Consider the following 18,371-nt stretch of genomic DNA (forward strand, 5'->3'; position numbering starts at 1 on the left):
AGCGGAGAAGCTGCTGGGTTTTGGTGGTGGGCTCGAGTCCTGTCCTAAAAGGGCCCTAATAGACCAGGGGGCCTATATCAGACACAGACCAGAGCTCGGTTCACGGGCACACCATAGGGCAACCGGAAGACCGACTGCTGGTCCAACGGCCACATGATTAGCTCCCGTGTCCCCTAGAGCTGCCAAAAGCTCCAGGATCCTGGCATTGCCAACGCAAGGCTCGCGCTCGGTATGAGAGAGAACACTAGTTGTCAGCCAGCTCAGGCGCTGCCTCTGTTCATATCGCCGGGAATTTTGACGACATGTTGGTACAAGTGCACGGCGTAAACCCGTGCCTCTGCATGCTTCTGGAAGGGCTTGACCCCGGTCTGGAAAAGAGCAGGATACCTGTCGAGTCGGCCGGCAGAAGCGTTCCCGTTGTAACCCTTTCATGGAGCAAAACCGTGCGTGGTCGGCGATCAGAGTTGCAAGATACCGGTGACGATGGCGAGGACGTGCGCGAAGCTATAGGCGCCCCGGGTATGATATGCCCAGGATACCATATCCAGATCCATATCCGGTTCATCTGATCATCGAGAGTGAGTGGAGGTTGATGGGAAGAGGCGAACACACCGTCCGTTCTATCGGCAACAAGCGCGACTGACGAGCTGGGCCACGGGCAGTACCATCTTGACAGCGAGTGTGGTAGGGAACTCGGATGAGGCTAATCTCGGGACCCCCAAGATTGCGCATATGTCAATGCTGCGAGGGTTCCCGGTCGTTCGCGGCCAACTGACTGTACAAAACAAGGTGTCAGCAGGAGAAGAAAAGGGCGGCAGATCCAGTTTTGCCAAACAAGAGACAGAAAAGTCAGGAAAGGGTAGCTGTTCGGCTCAAAGTGGACGTGCCGGCCGACTACGACGGCGCCGGTGTTTCTTGGCAGCCAGGAGGTGCTGCAGCGCAACGATTTTCTGACACGGTGGAGGCTCTGGCCAAGCATCGCATGAAGGAAACGCGTTTCATTCGAACCTTGCAATTAAAGGCCGTGTTATGCTCCCGCAATGGCAAGATTAACGTGATTTCGGGTTTCTAGAATCCTGCAGCGGTCTTCTAGCTTGAAGCGGGCGACCGGAAAGTCCGGGACTGTCAAGATATCGAAGCTTCGAAGATTCCAAGGGAGCTTCAACATGGACGCCATCGCTGGGTCACCGAAAAGGTCCAAGCGGCCAGGAGAGCGAGAGAAGCCGGGCCGTGAGGGTGGTGATGACCGCGTTCCCGTTGATCGTCGCGCATCAGAGTATGTATTTGCTTGAGACATATCCTTTTCTATCTCGATCCGTTGATGTCTTGATGGTGCCCTGATGATTGTTTAATTTTTAGCGCACCTCCACTGTTCGTCATAATCCACCAAAAATAGGCAGTCACTAGGGATGCCTTCACCCCTCGCTCCCACCGCCGCCATGGTTCGAAAAACGGCACTTTGGACGACGACGAACGGTGGATCCCGAAGTTAATGAGATCGGAAGAAAGATTCATGCGACCTCACTAGCTGAGTCCAACCCATGTCGCCAGGCTGAACGAGGCTGACGCAACAGCAGAAGATCGGACGGCCACAAGCGCCTCATAGCTTAGGTAGCACAACGGACGCAGCTCGCTACGAGGTAGCCGAAAAATACAGGTGTAAACAATCAGCATCTGCGGTCCATCTCGCGAGCAACTGTGACACCATTTTCCTGCTCGGCCTGGCCTTCCGAGACTCCTGATCAGCGTTTCGACTCGGCCCGGGATGGGGGGGAAGAAGCTCGAGGTGGAGTCGTTACCCCGGATCGGGCTTGCCGCCGCGGGTCAGGGTCAAGCTCCCAAGACAGTCCGGGGTCTACATGAACACCCATCCCATCTCATCGTCCGCCTACCCTACGGATCCTGGCCCTGCCGTTCAAAGCAATGGAGATATTCCATCCTGCCTAGGCAGTCCCTATCAGCCCACGAACTTCGGGCCAGAGCTCCTGAGCTTCAGGCAGCACGGAAGGAATACCTACCTATTGCGCTGGAGCTCAAGGTCAATTCTCCGCTCGGGACCTGCAGCGGACATTTCCCACATCTGCAGGGACGGCTTGGCGTGCATGTTTCCATGCCGACTTTAAACACACCACACGCCTCAAGTGCTCACTCCGCCAGAGAAATAAACGCGGACGTAGGCGTTCAATAGTTCCTCCTACCTAACCCACACCTCTATCGCAGTGGCCTTGGAAGCATCGCCAACTTTCCCAAGTGGGAAACTCGTCCATTCCTCCCACCTCCCCACGCATGAACGCATTGAGCGCAATCTCTTGTGATCAGCGATATCCAACCGCTGAATCAGCCCTTACAGATGGTGTCTTCTCACTACGGGAAGAACAACCTCTCGGTTCCACCGTGCTGGTCTCTCTCTTTTTTTTTTTGCCCTCCCGGTCCTGGGGTGTACGATCGTCCTTCGTCCCGCACCGCATGTAGACAGTCTTTAGCCCTCAACCTCGGATCACACTTGTGTGGGCAATCATACGGGCATCGCTTCACTATATTGCGTCACCTCTCGCAAGCTTTGCCTTCCGGTCGGTTCGTAAGGTGAGCGGTAGGTCGGATGATCCAGCTTGGCAAAGAAAGCAGTCGGGCAATGGGAGGAGTGTGTGGTGTATAGCTAGGTAGTTGTCCCGAGGCCGTGGGGTTGGCAATGAGGCAGGTGATGTTTTGTCTTCTTTCTGGGCTGAGCCTTCGATCTTTTACAAAGCCCACCTAATCCTCCCACGCTTTACCCTAACCCTGTATTTCAGTGACCTGTACTCAGCTTATCTTATCCATCTTATCGTAGCGCAGAACCTGGAAAGCTTGCATCTCGCATGTCTCCACACAGCACCATCAAATTGGCGGGATCTTTGTGAACAAATTCACATCATCGAGCTCGACGAGTGCAACGAAGTCCCACGCCGGAAGCCGTGAGCACATGGCTAGACCTTCCGGGGGCAGTAGATAAATAACATTGTTGTAGCAATTGATGGTTGTGTGCCGCATGTCGACACTGATTGGGCGGGAGGGCATCGGTATAATTCTCTTACGCCGTGCGACATCTTACTTACCTCCTCAACTTCAACATGGTATCATTGATGTGATCCTAGGTTGTCTTGAAATCAAGTTTCCAGACCTGCCGTAAACCTTTTTTTTTACTTCCCTTTTTTTCACTCGACAAGTGCTTGTACACAATGTCGCGCGAACCGCCTTTTGATGGGCCCCTGCAACAGCCGCGCGACTTCGCAACAGACCCACCGGCTGCTCCTCCAGATCTTGACACCGCTGTTGACACCACCAGCCACCGCGTTCGATATAACCCCAACATCGATACCAGCATTGCGGAAAAAGCTGCCCCCACGAACGATGCCGCGACCAGCCCGAGAAAGGCACCCGCCCGCGCAGATACCGGTGCGCCCTTCAGCCCCACCAGTCGACGGCGCACAACCCGGGCCGGCACATTTCGGACAGTTGACAACTTCGAAGACTTTGAACTCCGCCCGGGATGGCATCGTATGTTTACCTGAACACCCGCGACCATGTCGAACTTGTCCTGCTCCTCGACGCTTACCATACTCCTTTGCAGCCGGTTCGGAACCAGGGGTCGATCCACTCAAGCCAGATGGTGGCCACGCATCTATGCCTCAACTGAGCGCCCCATGCCAGATCACTATTGTCGACTTCTCCGAAGACAAGCTCTCGATTCAGAACAAGGACAACTCGTCTCTCGGCTCTTTCTTGGAGGTGCCACAACCAAAGTGGGCAAAATGTCGGTGGATCAATGTGAATGGCCTGAGCTGGGACGTTATCCAGCTGCTGGGGAAGCACAAGAGCCTTCATAAACTGGCCGTGGAAGATATTATGAACACGAGGAGCAGGACAAAGGCCGAGTGGTATCCAACACATGCCTTCATTGTCTTGACTCTTCAAAGGCTTGACGACACCTACAGGGACTCTGACGACGAGAGCTCTGATTCTGATGAGGCTGATGACACATCTAGCCATGCTAGTAATCGCAGCATCTTCAGTGGGAAAACTGGCAAGTATTCCCGGAAGCTCTTGAGGCGGTTGAAACGGACATTCCGTGCTGGGAAGTTCTCCTCAGACACCACATTAGAGGGTGGGAAGGACTGGCCCCAGGATGGCTCTGGGCCGTATCCCAGGGCTTCACGGTCTGAGTACCCAGAGGGCCCGACCAGAACCTTGCGAAGATACCACGCCGCACCAGACGATCCTATCGCAAGGTTTATGGACAGGAACTCAGCCCTGATCTCCAAAAACTACACGGTAGCCTGTGAGCAGGTCTCCATGTTCATCACGAACGACAACACCATAATTAGTTTCTTTGAAGAATCGGCTGAAGTGATAGAGGCACCCATCATCCAACGTCTCCAGACGAGTGATACAATCATCCGACAGTGCGTACACCTCCCGTTCTCATCGCTAGTGCTTGACTAACAGGCCTTGATTTCTAGCTCATGCGATGCGTCCATGGTGGGACACGCAGTACTGGATGGAATTATCGATCTTGCCATCCAGGTAGCGAGCTGCTATCGTGATGCTATCGGCGATATTGAACCCGAAGTGTTGACTCACCCCAACATCGGCCACACCAAAAAGCTGTACATCCTCACATCGGAGATCAATGCGCTGATTAGTTTCATCAATCCAATCACGACATTGATACAAGCCCTGCGTGATCACAAAACGGATATGGCGCTCGACAAAGCCATGGCCAAAATCCTGGACCCCAATCATGACCCCATCATCACCACGCTGACGTACACCTATCTCGGTGATGTCCTGGACCACTGCGTCCTCATCACAGATACTTTAAATAGGCTCAAGAGCTCCGCTGATGGGATGATAGGGCTGATTTTCAACACCATTTCAGCACATCAGAATGAATCCATGAAGCAATTGACCACAGCCACCATTATCTTCTTGCCGCTCACTTTCATCACGGGTTACTTCGGGCAAAACTTTGCTCCGTTCACCGTTTTAGAGCAAGATATTGGCTACTTGTGAGTGTTTCTCTCTCCGGTTTCGAGAGTCCATCTGTCAAGCAGGCTAACCAGTCTATTTGAAGCTGGAAAATCGCTGTCCCTGTCGTCTTTGCGACGATAATCCTTTTGCAGAGGGAAGCCATTGTCGACTATTGCAAGGCCATCTTCCAGCGTCGTTATCTCTGGGAGTTGAAGAAAAGGCGCTCGGATCGACGAAACAAGAAGCGGGTTTGAGTGTAGAGCGGGTCTGGTGTGTAAACACACGCAGCATGATCAGGAAGGATGCTTATGATACCCATATCTTACGCCGTTCAGGGCCAGAAGCGCTTCATAAACGTCACGATGTCGCTTGACTGGTGCTCTTCGTGAACTTGAGGATGAGGATACTGTATGTCTCTACTTTCATGTGGGCATGCTCAGATATTTCTGTCAGGTACTGATGTGTCCATCCGAACTCAGAACCTACAACTTCATCATCTCGTCGGCCCAGGACATGCTTTCTAGGAGGGAAAGAACGTCTCACGTCACTGCTTCTTGGCCAGACACTAGCTATATGCGGATTTCTTCTGCTCGCGACCTGCAATCTTCTTTTTGCTATCGCTTCTGGTCCATTTACTGCCTCTTCTCCCGCCCACACCTGATTTATCTGGCACTTTGATACCTTCTTCCTCTCTCATTCTTCTACATCTTCCCTTCCATCCTTCCACATCCTCCCTTCTCATCCTTCCACGCCCTCCCTCCTCTTCCTTACACCTTCATTTTCCTTCCATCCTCCTCTTCCTCACCCTCTCGTCCTTATAGCCTCACTTCTACATCGGCTCTTCCACGTCATCCTTTACCTTCTTCACTGCTGGCTCGCTTGACTTTTTATCGACCGTCCTCCAGTTCTTCACAATCTTACCAAGTCCCCGCCCGGTTTCCAGCCACTCTCACTACAAATTCGACTCTCTGCCTCTGATATCCGATATATCCTGCTCGAGTTCGCTCAACTATTCCGCGCCTTCCTTCTAACAGCTGATATCGAACAGCGCATCGCACCTTCCTCTATTTTCAACTAACCGACATTTCTACCTGACTTTTTCTACAAGTTCCCGACCACAATCTTTTCCCATCCTTTTCTTTTATCTTTTACTTCTTACTTGCACACAGGACAGGAGGCCTCGCCAGTTGTCGTTCACAAATAATTTACTCACTCATTTCTTTCATCTTCAGTCATCATCTTATTCAACATGGCTCTTGGGGATACACCTGAAATCGGCCAGCAGGCATATGGGACAGTTGAAAATTCCAACACGACTAACTTCCCGCCATCACACACCAAACTCACGTTTGCTCCAGTGGTTGACCCAGGTGCAGGCAGCGGGCCAAGAAAGGCCGGTAAAAAAGGCAAGAAGGCCAAAAAAAGCGACCCGGACCCTGACGGGCCCCCCAAGAATGCTAAGGAATACTGGCAGCAACACTATGCTCGTGCGTGCGAGAGCGGGTCGAATTTGAAGCGCGAGGCTGTTGAGGAGCCCTACGAGACTCCCTCCACCAAAATACAGCGCATTTCAGGCCCAGACGACAAATCTGAGGGGCTTATTCCAGTCAAGACTGAAGAGGCCGTTTCGGTCAAAGCTGAGGAGGGTGTTTCGGTCAAAGCCGGGGCGGATGTTTCGATCAAGGCTGAGGAACCTGGTTTCATCGAGATCGAGGCGCCTGTTTTCGTCAAGGCTGAGGGGCCAGGTCTCATCAAGACTGAGGAGGATACCGCATTTGACTACAAGATACCTTCACCAAGTAAAACGGCGGTCCAGGCTGCAGTCGACGAAGCCTTGCAAACAATTGAGGACAGGCTTGACAAGGGGGATATGCAGGCGTGCAAGGACTTTGAAGAGCTTCGTGAGGCCACGCTGTCATTTGGGGTCAATAACTGTAAGCCAGTGGAGGGAAAGTGGAAGCTCAAAGGCTTCAAAACACCACTTTACAATCACCAGGTACGTACATGCTTCTCACCCCTAACTCAGGATCAGCTCACCAATATCTCATGGATGTGACAGTTGATAGGGGTGAGATGGATGTGTTCCCGAGAGTTCCACCCCCGCGGGTCCAATGGAGGGATCCTCGCCGACGAAATGGGTCTCGGGAAGACAGTTCAGCTCCTGGCGTGCATGTCACAAAACCCGCCTAGTAGTCGCCGGGACAAAGCCCAAAAAACCCTCATCATTGCGCCAGAGAAGCTGTTGACGCAGTGGTATCGGGAGATATTTGATCATTGCGACGACAAAGGCCTGCGAGTGTTGGTTTACAAAAACGCCAATGCAATGGCCGATGATGAGTGCGCCAATAGTGATATCATGTAAGTGTCACGGAGTTGCCTTCCTGTGCGTTCTATGCTAATCAAGCATGAACGTTCAGAATCACGAATTATGCACAAGTTCAACGCCAAGCTAGCAAAGGGCTCGCCGAATGTGAGGAGTCGGAGGAGAGTGAGGATTCTTCAGATTTTCGAGAGACCTCCCTGAAGCAGAAACTGCACCGGCATGGCCCCCCGTTGTTTCGCATCAACTACCACCGCATCGTTCTAGATGAGGCCCATGCGATTAATAACAGGGAGAGCAGCACGTCCCTCGCCTGCAGATACCTCACAGGCAAATATCGCTGGGTTCTAACGGGAACCCCGCTGACCAACACCACAGCAGAGGTATTTCCCTACCTTGACTTCTTGGGCACCAAGTTCAAGAAGTACGATACCTTCGTTCAGGCTATGGGGGGCGTCAAGGGCAAGATGGGAGACATGGAAGAACTTCAGAAAACGCTATCGGAACTTACTTTGAGACGTCGTGTTGACACGCAACTGATGGGCGCACCCATTCTTCAGATTCCCAAGGCACATCCGGTTCAGGTTGTCACGGTTAACTTTTCGCCTTTTGAGATGGAAGCATACGGGAGAACAAACCGGAGACAGATGGCGTTGGAGGTACGGCGCCAAGCGTATCAAGACGCCGGTCAACCATATGATCCCGGACCAGAAAAGGGTACAATGCAAATGATTGTCGATCATCTCCAATTCTTCACCTCGCATCCAGCCCTTGTTGAGCCTGACTGGTACGAGGACCAGGAGAACCAAGACAAGTCTAGGCTGCCGGAGCCCAGTGAGGTCAAATGCAACTGCTTCTGCAGATATTGCCGGCGAGTCGTGACCCCGGCCTCTAAATTGGCTGATGTAAGCACCTGCTTTCATGGAACTTTCATCCGTCCGTAATACTAATAAATCTATTCAGTGCGGCCACCCGTTCTGCGCCTCATGTTTCGGTAACCTCATAACCCGTCATCACAACAAGGAGAAAGCCTGTTGCCCGAGCTGCAACAAGCCAGTCGGTTCTGGTAGATCAGGCAAGGGCAGCTGTCCGAGTCATCAGGGCATGCCTATCCTGCCTCGCGATAACGGGCACACTTACCGTCACTTTGGTGACGATGACAATGGGTTTCAGCCACGGTTCAGTAAGCATCAAGAAACCACAGGGAAAGGGACGAAAAAGAAGGCACGCAGAGCGAAGTCTGGCAAGAAGAAGAGGCATCCATCGAGGAGAAGAAAAGCAGCCAAGACGAATAATAAGGGGGGAAAGCAGAAGAGACAAACTGTCCAAACAGTGCAGCAAACACGCGCCAACACGCTCAATTTCATGAAGGGCGTCGACTCCCATCCTTGGGATCCGGTGCCGCACAGCACTAAAACGAAGGCCACACTTGACCTAATCGACGGATGGCAATCTGAAGCGCCAGAGGATAAGATTATCATCTTTGTGCAATGGATCCCGATGCTCTCGATTTTGGGCCGCATGCTTACACAGAGCGGATACCGGTTTGTGTACTTCTGGGGCGACCTGGACCAGAACGACCAAGAGCAGTCTCTAAAGACCTTTAGGAAGGTCCCGGCCGTGAAGATCATGCTGGCATCTATTACCTGCACCGCACACGGTCTGAACCTCACGGTGGCGAACCGGGCCATCATGTATGACCACTGGTGGAATGTCTGTCGCCAGCAGCAAGCCTTCGGAAGAGTCCACCGTATTGGACAAACCAAGGAAGTGCATACGGCCAAGATTGTGGTTGGAGGCTCTGTGGATGAGAGGATTATTCAAATTCAGCAGGATAAGGAGACTGCTATTTCTGGGGTTATGGATGGCATGGACGAGATCAAGAAGCGGCCAATCTCGATGGCTAAGGAGATCTTGGGGTTGGGGGATCTTTCAGACTCTATCGATGAAAATGCTGACATAGATGAGGACGAGGATTACTACGAGGATAGCGATGACGAGGATGATGATGAGGAGGAGACTGATAGCGAGAGCGAATCCACTAGTGATGAGAGTGGCAGTGAGAGTGGCTCCGGTAGGGGCAGCTATGATGATGACGAGGATGATGGAGAGCACTCGGGGTCGAAGTCGGATTAGTTTGCTTATTCTTGCTTGAGGAAGATTTGACATTAAATATTGGCTTTCTTGGCAGGGGAAAATAGTCTGGGATGGTTAGTGGCCGGTTGGTGGGACAGGAGTATCATAACTGCTGTCCCTGAAATCTGATGAGATTTAACAAGGCCAACACTTCGTTCAATTATAGTTTCCAAAATTCAATATTTCGAGGTGATCGACCACTTTTTGATTGCGGGTGCTCATCATGTTGTGCGCACCGGGTGGAAATAAAGAGAGGAGCACCGTATTCAGTTGCATCCATGATCGATGTTCTACGCAAAGGAGAGGTCGCGAAAGGAGTGGAAGGCGCTGTTTAGCAACGTGGACGAAAGACTGATGATCACAAACGTCATTGGCAGGCCGAAAATGCGCATGGGTTGTTCGATTGAGGTTAGATTGATGTAGTTTGATTACCTACAGAGCTCCTTCTTATTTCACCTGATGCACACAATAAAAATTGTGGGCCGCCTGCAATCAAGGCGAGTGGTCGCCCACCCTGTCCCTTGCCAGACCAAGAGCCTCCTTCTCGTCTTCATCCAGAAGACCCAAAGCCTGTCGACGAGTCGGGGCCTTTGAGTCGAAGTAGGGCTTTTCGGCAAGCGATGTGACACGAGTGCCGTGTCTTGAATACTTTCCTTCGTAATCCCAACTGGCGCTATGGATCGTAATTCTAACGTTATTTGCAGGTTAGTCAATTTGCTTTCCCTCCTCTTCTTCAATCTGTCGTCGCTGACTCACCTGTTGTCCCACAGAGCACTGGTCCCGGCGGTCCATCGGAATCGGACCTGGATATCCGCGTTCTTCTCATACACGTCATGCAGATAATTCAAGATCAAGTCGCTCTCAGCTTTATCCAATCCAACTATCCTCGTCGTCATCGCGCGGTTCACCCAGAGTGCTTTCCAGCCTGTTGCAGGGTGCACACGAACAAGAGGATGGACCCTTTCGACGAACTTTGGACCGGCACTCGGATTCTCGCGGTCAAGATAGGCATGTGCGGAGCGATACACAGCTTGTTTTCCATCAATGAACTTGCGGAATTCGGGGGATAATTTCTCATAAGCACCGTATCCCGAGGCCCAGAGCGTGTCCCCCCCAACCGGAGGCACAGTGTCGTTGTGGAGGTGGGTAATGCCTGCCGGCTGTCGTTCATGGACAAGATCGGTGTGCCATCGAGACGCTCCTCCTGGGTTACGAAAGTTGGCGGGCAAATCTTGGGCCTGGAGGTCTGGCCAGATGACAGTCACGCCCGGGACGCCAGGCACTTGTGGGACCTGGGGCTGCATCACGACTGAGTCAGCTCATTGCTACTGGGGGTGGGATAGCATCACATACATGCACTTCAACCTCACCAAACCATTCTCCTAGCTCCCTCTGTTGTTGTGGGGAAATATCTTGGTCTCTGAGAAACACAACACTGCGTTCCGCGATCAAAAGAGCAAGCTCGTCACGTTGCTCGGGTGTCAGGTCCTTCAACTGGAGACCCTCAATCTCAGTACCGATATGGGCTGTCAGGTCGGTCACCTTGCTTGCCGCCGAAAACAGATTCTTTTTGGACTTGTCAGCTCTGGCCCCTGCATCTTCATGGATACGCTCAGCACTGCGGAGTTGGTAGACATCCTGGAGATACAAGGGTACTAGTGGACGGTATGGATATCCGTTGGTCAGGTCTACTCCAGACCTGATCAGCCGTTGCCGGGCTGGCTCTGGGAGGGGCAAGGTGTCTTTCTTGGGCCCGACTGTGTCGACGATTGATGCCTCGATTGCAGCAGACGCCATGGTCAAGATGCTGACAAGAAAATGTATGATGTTTCAAGCTCTCGAAGACACCTGTTTTGGGGTCGTCCATGAGAGGGTTCAGCAGCAGATATGGTTTGGATTTACAACAACATCGCTCACATGCCCCCCACTCGTCAAGGAAACCGGCATTACCAAGCATTCATATCAACACCGCTTCTGCAAAGCGGTTATCAATGATCCAATATGTTTACCGGATTGCGAGATCACTACAATATGTCGTGGAAGTGAGGGGCACTGCACATCACCGGGTATAAGATACCGGTTGCATCTTTGAAAACCACATCACCGGACCTATCAGTCCGTTCGATGACGGGGAATGACGGATGCGTTTGTGATGCCATGTCTGCACAAATTGTGTGCTTGGCACTCACCATAATACGGGTACATTTGATTTCAGGGCTTGTCACGGTATCAAAATTGCAGGCTACCACAGAGCTGGTCGTATGCCCAAGTCCGCAGTTCTGGCAGTTTTCAAAGCCATTCCATCCGATCTATTCTCTTGTCCCATGACTCACCCAATGTCTTGTCAAAAGTAGAGATGAATGCATGTAGACTACCTAGAGAATGCCGATCAAATCGAAGAGTGATAAGGGATCTGGCACAAATTCAACATTGTCAATTCTTTCAATACAGCCCCTCAGAGCACACACCATTTTCGGAATCAACATTGATGTTTGCGCGATCAGCTACGCAATATGGCGTGATCCATGACGCGGGGGTTGGGCCACATCTGAGCTCGCAGAAAGGTATCGCATCTCCATATTTGGAGTCCACTAAGATACTGAGCTCGATACTTTTTTATATTTCCCTTCCTAATGTTGCTCAAAACAGTGATAGAGATTCACCATCAGGAACATGTCGGAACTTCGAAGTCAACCTTATCGGCAGACGATCGCAGTTATCGGAGCAGGTATCAGCGGCGTATGCACAGCTGCACACTTGCTAAAAGAAGGTCTCTCAGTGACGGTCTTCGAACGCTCAAGCATTGCCGGTGGAATCTGGCACTATGATGACCGCGTTCCCGGCGACCCACCATATCCTAGCAACACGCCGTCTCTTGGGGACTATGAGGTTTCTCAACGAGGTCAATTTTCCTATGTTACGCCTCCATCTGAGCAAAGGAACGAAACACCACAGAATCAAACCTTTCGGGTGGAAGCAAACAACTACCTTTCCGACCTCGAGGCGCACTTCTCACCACCCGGCCCGTGTTACCGAGGCCTACGCAATAACGTCCCGACATACCTCATGGAAAGTAGTCTGGGCCAGTGGCCCGAGGGTACCGAACCCGTAGTTGGTCAAAGAGATGTTGAAAATTACGTCCAAGGCCTGGCAGAAGTGCATGACGTCAATAACCAGACTCTATTTCACACCCGAGTAGATGAGGTCAAGAAGACACACGATGGGTCCAAGTGGGAGTTGCGATCAGTGACGTTGGAGAAAGAAGAGCTTGGTGTTCGGTTCACTGAAAGATTACATCTATTTGATCGAGTTGTCGTGGCTTCGGGGCATTATAACATGCCACGGATTCCTGACATTACTGGACTCAAGGAATGGAAAACAAGGTTTCCCGCCAGGATCATTCATTCAAAGCAGTATCGAAACCCACAGAGGTATCGGGACCAGAATGTGGTGGTTCTTGGTGCTGGTGTGTCTGCTTTGGATATCTGCCGGGAGCTGGATGGAGTTGTAAACAAAGTCTACCAGAGTGCCCGTGGAGGACAGTTTGACCTCCCAGTCTCACTGCTGCCGTCATCTACGAGACGAGTGCCGGAAATAGCTAGCTTTATTCTCGATAACGACGAAAGACACCAGCACTTTCCGGAAGATGGCCAGCATATTCCCGGGAAGATCGCTTTGAAGGACGGCCAGGTACTCGACAAGATTCACCACGTGGTCATTGCAACAGGATATATAACATCTTACCCTTTCCTCCCGCATCTCCATTCCGACACGGCACCAATCACAGAACCAGGGGAATATCTGGTGGTGACATCGGACGGCAACATGGCGCATAACTTGCACAAAGATATCTTCTACATCCCCGACCCAACCTTGGCTTTTGTAGGCGTACCTTATCATGTGGTCACGTTTTCGCTTTTTGATTTTCAGGCCCAGGCGGTGGCAAGAGTGTTTGCTGGGAGAGCAAAGCTTCCAAGTCAAAAATTGATGAGACACGAGTACGAGAGAAGGGTGCTGGAGAAAGGCCTCGGAAGAGGGTTCCACTCGCTGCATCAAGAGGGAAAGGAGTTGGCGTATGTAAGGGAGCTGGTTGAATGGGTCAACGAAGGTGATGTTCATGGAGAGGGGCGGAATGACTGCAACATGAAGGGGCATACCGAGGAGTGGCTGGCGGGATATTATGAGATGAAGGCAAAGACTAGAGGGTTGTTTCCAGGGAGGGGAATTAAATCTGTGGCGGAAGATACTACACTACGCAACTGAGGTTGCGACATCTCGAGACTTCTCGGGTACGGTACCCGTGACGCAAACGGGCATTTCTTGGAGGTTCTCCCATCTGGCTTCTTCTAGAGTCTGGTGGTGCTCTTCCATCGTCTTCTAGCATCTTCATCACACTCTCAGTCTGTGGCCCAAAGTGGGACCGAACAGATGGCAACCGGGCACTGACGTCACCCGAAAGTCGCGAGAATCAGATGGGACAGTCCGCCCATAGAGGCTCTCGTTTCTTTGCCTTATTACTCATGCGCAAATGAGTTGTTGTTGAGGAAAATAAAGTCATTGGATAGAGGGGCTTCTGGAGAGCAACCGTATGTAAAACTTTTTCTGAGAAAATTCATTGTTGCAAAGATATTGCCGCAGAGAGTCACGAAATGCCCCAAAAGCTGGGTGATATGTCCTTTTCCATCCGCGTGTTACGCGCAACAGGTCCAAATTCTACTTCAGTAGTATCTTTGAATCCTTCTTTTCTCGCGCTATAACTTGACGTGGAGTGTTTGACGGAGGTCTATCACGCTATCAAGCAATTCGATGAAGAAGGTGAGATCCCATCTGCTTTCCTGGGGGTCCTTCTCCGCAGGGGGCGTGCTTCTACCTTGAGCACACTCCTATCCCAAAGCTTCCTAACTACACCCCCAGATACTTTGCAGTTCCCAAACATTAAAAGAAGATCAACAGTCCATCGCACTCGAAATCCCTTACAAAAACTAATCTCTGGCATCATCAGCACTGGCTTTACCTCCGCACATTTTTTACTGAAAGAAAGGAGCAGTGCATCACCAGATCAAGACCAACATACCAGTCCACCCCCATCAAAAGTGACCTTCAACCATCACATGCCAAATCACACTGACACATGCAAATAGCTACGTAATGGCTACGCACTTGACCATTTCAGGCGGGCTGATTGTGTTTGCCCCAGAGGTGCCCCCCAATGATGTACTTAACAAACCCTTCAGTCCCCAAATTTTGGCAGAAACTTTTCTTCTTCTTTTTCTTTTCATCGAACTGCAGAAGCCAGCCAGTCTACAAGCATAAAGGCACGTATAATTCACCCCATTTTGTTGTGAACAAACACATACTTCACTAACCAACACAACAGGCACTCTTGCTCGCTCGCTCCGCTGCTGTGGTAAGCTTTTGTTCGTCCACGCCTTCTTGATTTCGCTTGCTGACCAGGCTCTTGCAGATTTGTGTGATTGCTTACCGCTCGCTCGTAATTTTGTGTGACAGCTTGTCACTCGCTGGTGAATTGTTTGTGGTAAGTTTTCGCTCGCTCACTCTTGTTGACCTCGTCTGCTAATGCTGCTCTTTTTCACAGCTGTGCTTGCACACGCTCGCTCGATCCGTTCGCTCGCCCCACGCCACTCATTCATCTTTTTTTCTTTTTTCTTTTTTTCTCGACAATGGCTCGCAGTGCCATACCTTCCACCACCCGGCCCCGGTACGTCGTCCGTCCGGCACCTCCCGGACCTCCCGACCCTGCGATCCGGGTGCAGGCCTGGCTGGATCGTGTGGTCCGCAAGATGAAGGACGGGGTCCTTCCCATTTCGTCGGTACGTCGAGCCCTGGACGCATCAATGCTCGGTCCTCCCCAGCGGCGCAAATGGGCCCCAGCTCGCCCATTCCTTCTGGCCAGTTCCGAGGATGGCGGCATCTTCGGAGTGAAGCGCAATCCGGAATTTTCTCCTCCTCGTCTTCCTCGCCCGATTCCTCGTCCTCCTCCTTGTTCTCCGATAGCGGCGACGACGACAAGCCCTCCTCCCCCGACAAGTCCTCCTCCGACGATGACGACGATGACGAGTGCTCTTCCTCGTCCTCCATCTTCCGATGCTCTTGTTCCGGTCGTGTTTGTTCCGGTCGTGTTCGTTCCCGTGGTGTTGGTTCCGGTCGTGTTCGCTCCGGCTGTGCCCGCTCCGGTTGTCTTCGCCCCGGTCGTTTTCGTTCCGGTCGTCTTCGCCCCGGTCTTCTTCGCTCCTTGGACTCCGTTGTGAAGAGTGGCGACGTTCTTTTTGGTTTGTTTCTGTGCTTTCATTTCGTTTGCTGACTCTGCTTCAGTCATTTTTTGTGATGGTGTGTTGTGCGTGCTTTGCTTTGTCTGTGTTCTGTTGAAGCCCCCCCAGCGTTCCCCCAGCCCCCCAGCCCCCAGCGTGTTTTGTGTGTTTTGTTTGGCGTGTTTTGTGATGTGTGTTCCACCCAGCTGCCATCTATTATCTCATCTACTATTTATTGCCATTTACGGGCGGCGAAGTCGGACTCTGCACCTCCTCGTGGTGTCGCCTGGTAACCTGTTGCAAGTGCACAGGGCCAACGAAGAGACGCAGATGTAGCTATTAGAATCAAAAATGCCAACTTTGATTTCATCGGTTCCTTCAGTATTGTCGTGATATTCATGCTGGTTTGTTCATGTTTCCATGCCACTTGTCCATGATTGACCTCCTCTATCAACCAACAAAACAATGATCGCATCACGTTCCAGTTCCATACGAATAATTTCATGTCAGACAAACCGCGATAGGTACGAGCTAGTAGTTGAAGACGAAAATGCTTTTTGAAAGCGTGAGAAAAGCATGTTTCAGGAAAGCCAGAGGGGTTTGTAACATTGGGAACTGAGGAAAAGGCTCAAGTATGTCATAAGATGTGATCATAATTGAATGTTGAAGAATCAACAGATCGGGTGTTGTGGTGGCCAGGTGCATTCAGGGGTAATTCAGGGGCTACTATCACAAAACAAGTAAACAAAAAAGCGCAGGGTTAGGGTTATTCTCACTGTCCCTTGTTCAACGCACGTCAAAATTTCTATTCCTCGAGATAAGACTAAATTCATTGTTTCTCCCCATGCATGATATTCTTTTCTTGTAAAACTTCTCTCCTAGACAGTTCTTACTTCTCTAATCTCACAAGTAGCTGCCCTCTAAGTATACTGCCAAGCAGCCGCCCCCTGGCCGGGGTAAGGAGTGACCTTGAGGTTGATGGGAGTGCAGTAGTTAAGGCTCTCGGCGTTTGTTGAGTTTCTACCATACAAAGTCCACTCGGGCCCAGCAGGACCCGAAGCCCTCGGAGGACAAGCGACCCAACCCCAACCGTTGCCATTGAGGTTGATGAACCCACCGCCCTGGTAGGCGGCAAAGCCAGTCGAGGTGCTGCCGAACGGCATGTATGCCGAATGAGCTTGGGTGTATCCGACATTCCAGTCCGGCGTCAGATAGACCTGTTGACCGCCGGGCACCATTGTGTTCATACCAGCTCCGCCGAAGCCGCCCGCCACAATCGATGTGACGTTGCCGGGTGGGCAGTTGGGGTCGACGACAGAAGGGCAGTAGCTCTTGGTTTCTCCTCCAAGCCACAGACGAAGCCCTTGGGCGGTGACGGGCTTGCCGTCAAGCTGGGGGAGCGCCGGGTTTGAGACGGTGAGAGTAAAGGCAGACTCGGCGGGCGGGAGAAGACTAAGGATGTTATTGTTGCAGGTGTACATGAACTTGCTGTAACAGGCTCCATTGCAATAAGATAGGCCTTCACCGGCTGTGACGGGGCAGAGAAATTGGTTCTCCCAGCATACGTACTGAACACAGATCTGAGTTAGTGTGACGCCGTGCGAGGTGATCTGGAAGCTGTGCAATGATTTTGTAGGAGATAAAATCAGGGGTAGGTGGTACAAGCCTGGTTGGTTTGTAGAGGTGGTCACTTACGTTGGTAGGGTCATATTGTGCTGGTCCACATTGCTCCAGAGCACCCAGAACTCGATGGCCTAGGCCAATGAGGACGGCAGCAGTCAGGCTAAACCGAGTCATTTCTGCTATCGATAGGAATATTGTGATGATTGTATCCGAGTGCAAGTGCAAGGCCTTTCAAGCGATAACTGCAGAGTCCTAGGTTCTTGGAAGTGATGGTTGAATGGGAAAGATTCAAGAGGTGTGTTTTCGGAGTGAAAGCCACAGCATTTATATTCCGTTGACGATGCCATGGCACTCGACCCCATGCCTCCTCGTACAAACCTGAGCGGGTAACTGACATGGGTTGCAGACTCTCTTTACATGTAGCATCTCGTATTGCTGCCGTCACTTGTCTGCTGATTAGGCAAGGTCTTGTATCCAGGATGGTTTACTGCGCGATGTCTTCCGAGTCAGTTCTGATCAGGTGGACACCAGTTTGTGCCAATGTTACCAAGGAAGTTTACCTTTATCTGCGTGAGGGAGGGATATGGACGGTTCTGTGGAGTACAAGGTGCAACTCTGACTGGCCCGGCCAAGCATCTGGCCGATCTGAGTGTGTAAGAGTGTAGCACCCCAGCCACGCCAAACGCAGGAATAACAGTGCCGATGAAAAAAGATAGCGAGCTCTATATGCGGGGTATACATGTCAATGATGGTTGCCAAGACCCAGCACACCTGACTTCCATGTTTATAGACCTCGTATTCAGAGTGTCGGATGGGCTGGCTAAATCCATTACTCCATCCGGACTATCCCCGCGCTCAGCAACTGCTGGGCCGCCCGGCTTCGGCTGACTGCGGAAACGCCGGTGTTCGTGTCTTTCGAAGTTGTATTCAGCTTTCTTGTCTCCTGTCACTTGTGTCAATACGGGACACCCGAACAGTCCTGGAGGAAGGTTTGTATAACCTTGGGGTTAGGTACT

At 51.6% G+C, this 18,371-nt stretch overlaps 5 protein-coding genes across 5 annotated transcripts; 3 read left to right on the forward strand and 2 right to left on the reverse strand.

Moving 5' to 3' along the window:
• Positions 1 to 3,237: 3,237 nt before the first annotated feature.
• Positions 3,238 to 5,261, forward strand: PODANS_7_11450 (uncharacterized protein; the record flags this gene model as incomplete). The annotated part of the gene is made up of 3 exons (XM_001908481.1): positions 3,238 to 4,439; positions 4,497 to 5,045; positions 5,111 to 5,261. 3 exons carry the CDS (start codon positions 3,238 to 3,240, stop codon positions 5,259 to 5,261), a joined length of 1,902 nt encoding a protein of 633 aa, XP_001908516.1.
• A 995-nt stretch (positions 5,262 to 6,256) lies between these two features.
• Positions 6,257 to 9,463, forward strand: PODANS_7_11460 (uncharacterized protein; the record flags this gene model as incomplete). Its single annotated transcript, XM_001908482.1, has 4 exons — positions 6,257 to 7,003; positions 7,067 to 7,365; positions 7,461 to 8,166; positions 8,291 to 9,463. The coding sequence occupies 4 exons, from the start codon at positions 6,257 to 6,259 to the stop codon at positions 9,461 to 9,463; spliced, it is 2,925 nt and encodes a 974-aa protein (XP_001908517.1).
• Positions 9,464 to 9,955: 492 nt separating this feature from the next.
• PODANS_7_11470 (uncharacterized protein) lies at positions 9,956 to 11,260 on the reverse strand (the record flags this gene model as incomplete). Its single annotated transcript, XM_001908483.1, has 3 exons — positions 9,956 to 10,136; positions 10,220 to 10,761; positions 10,817 to 11,260. The coding sequence occupies 3 exons, from the start codon at positions 11,258 to 11,260 to the stop codon at positions 9,956 to 9,958; spliced, it is 1,167 nt and encodes a 388-aa protein (XP_001908518.1).
• An 876-nt stretch (positions 11,261 to 12,136) lies between these two features.
• PODANS_7_11480 (uncharacterized protein) lies at positions 12,137 to 13,726 on the forward strand (the record flags this gene model as incomplete). The annotated part of the gene is made up of 1 exon (XM_001908484.1): positions 12,137 to 13,726. The coding sequence occupies one exon, from the start codon at positions 12,137 to 12,139 to the stop codon at positions 13,724 to 13,726; it is 1,590 nt and encodes a 529-aa protein (XP_001908519.1).
• A 2,926-nt stretch (positions 13,727 to 16,652) lies between these two features.
• On the reverse strand, positions 16,653 to 17,529 carry PODANS_7_11490 (uncharacterized protein; the record flags this gene model as incomplete). The annotated part of the gene is made up of 2 exons (XM_001908485.1): positions 16,653 to 17,300; positions 17,428 to 17,529. The coding sequence occupies 2 exons, from the start codon at positions 17,527 to 17,529 to the stop codon at positions 16,653 to 16,655; spliced, it is 750 nt and encodes a 249-aa protein (XP_001908520.1).
• Positions 17,530 to 18,371: the final 842 nt, after the last annotated feature.

The sequence above is a fragment of the Podospora anserina genome, chromosome 7, assembly GCF_000226545.1.
Source record: "Podospora anserina S mat+ genomic DNA chromosome 7, supercontig 1".
In the NCBI taxonomy this organism is placed as follows: Eukaryota; Fungi; Ascomycota; class Sordariomycetes; order Sordariales; family Podosporaceae; genus Podospora; species Podospora anserina.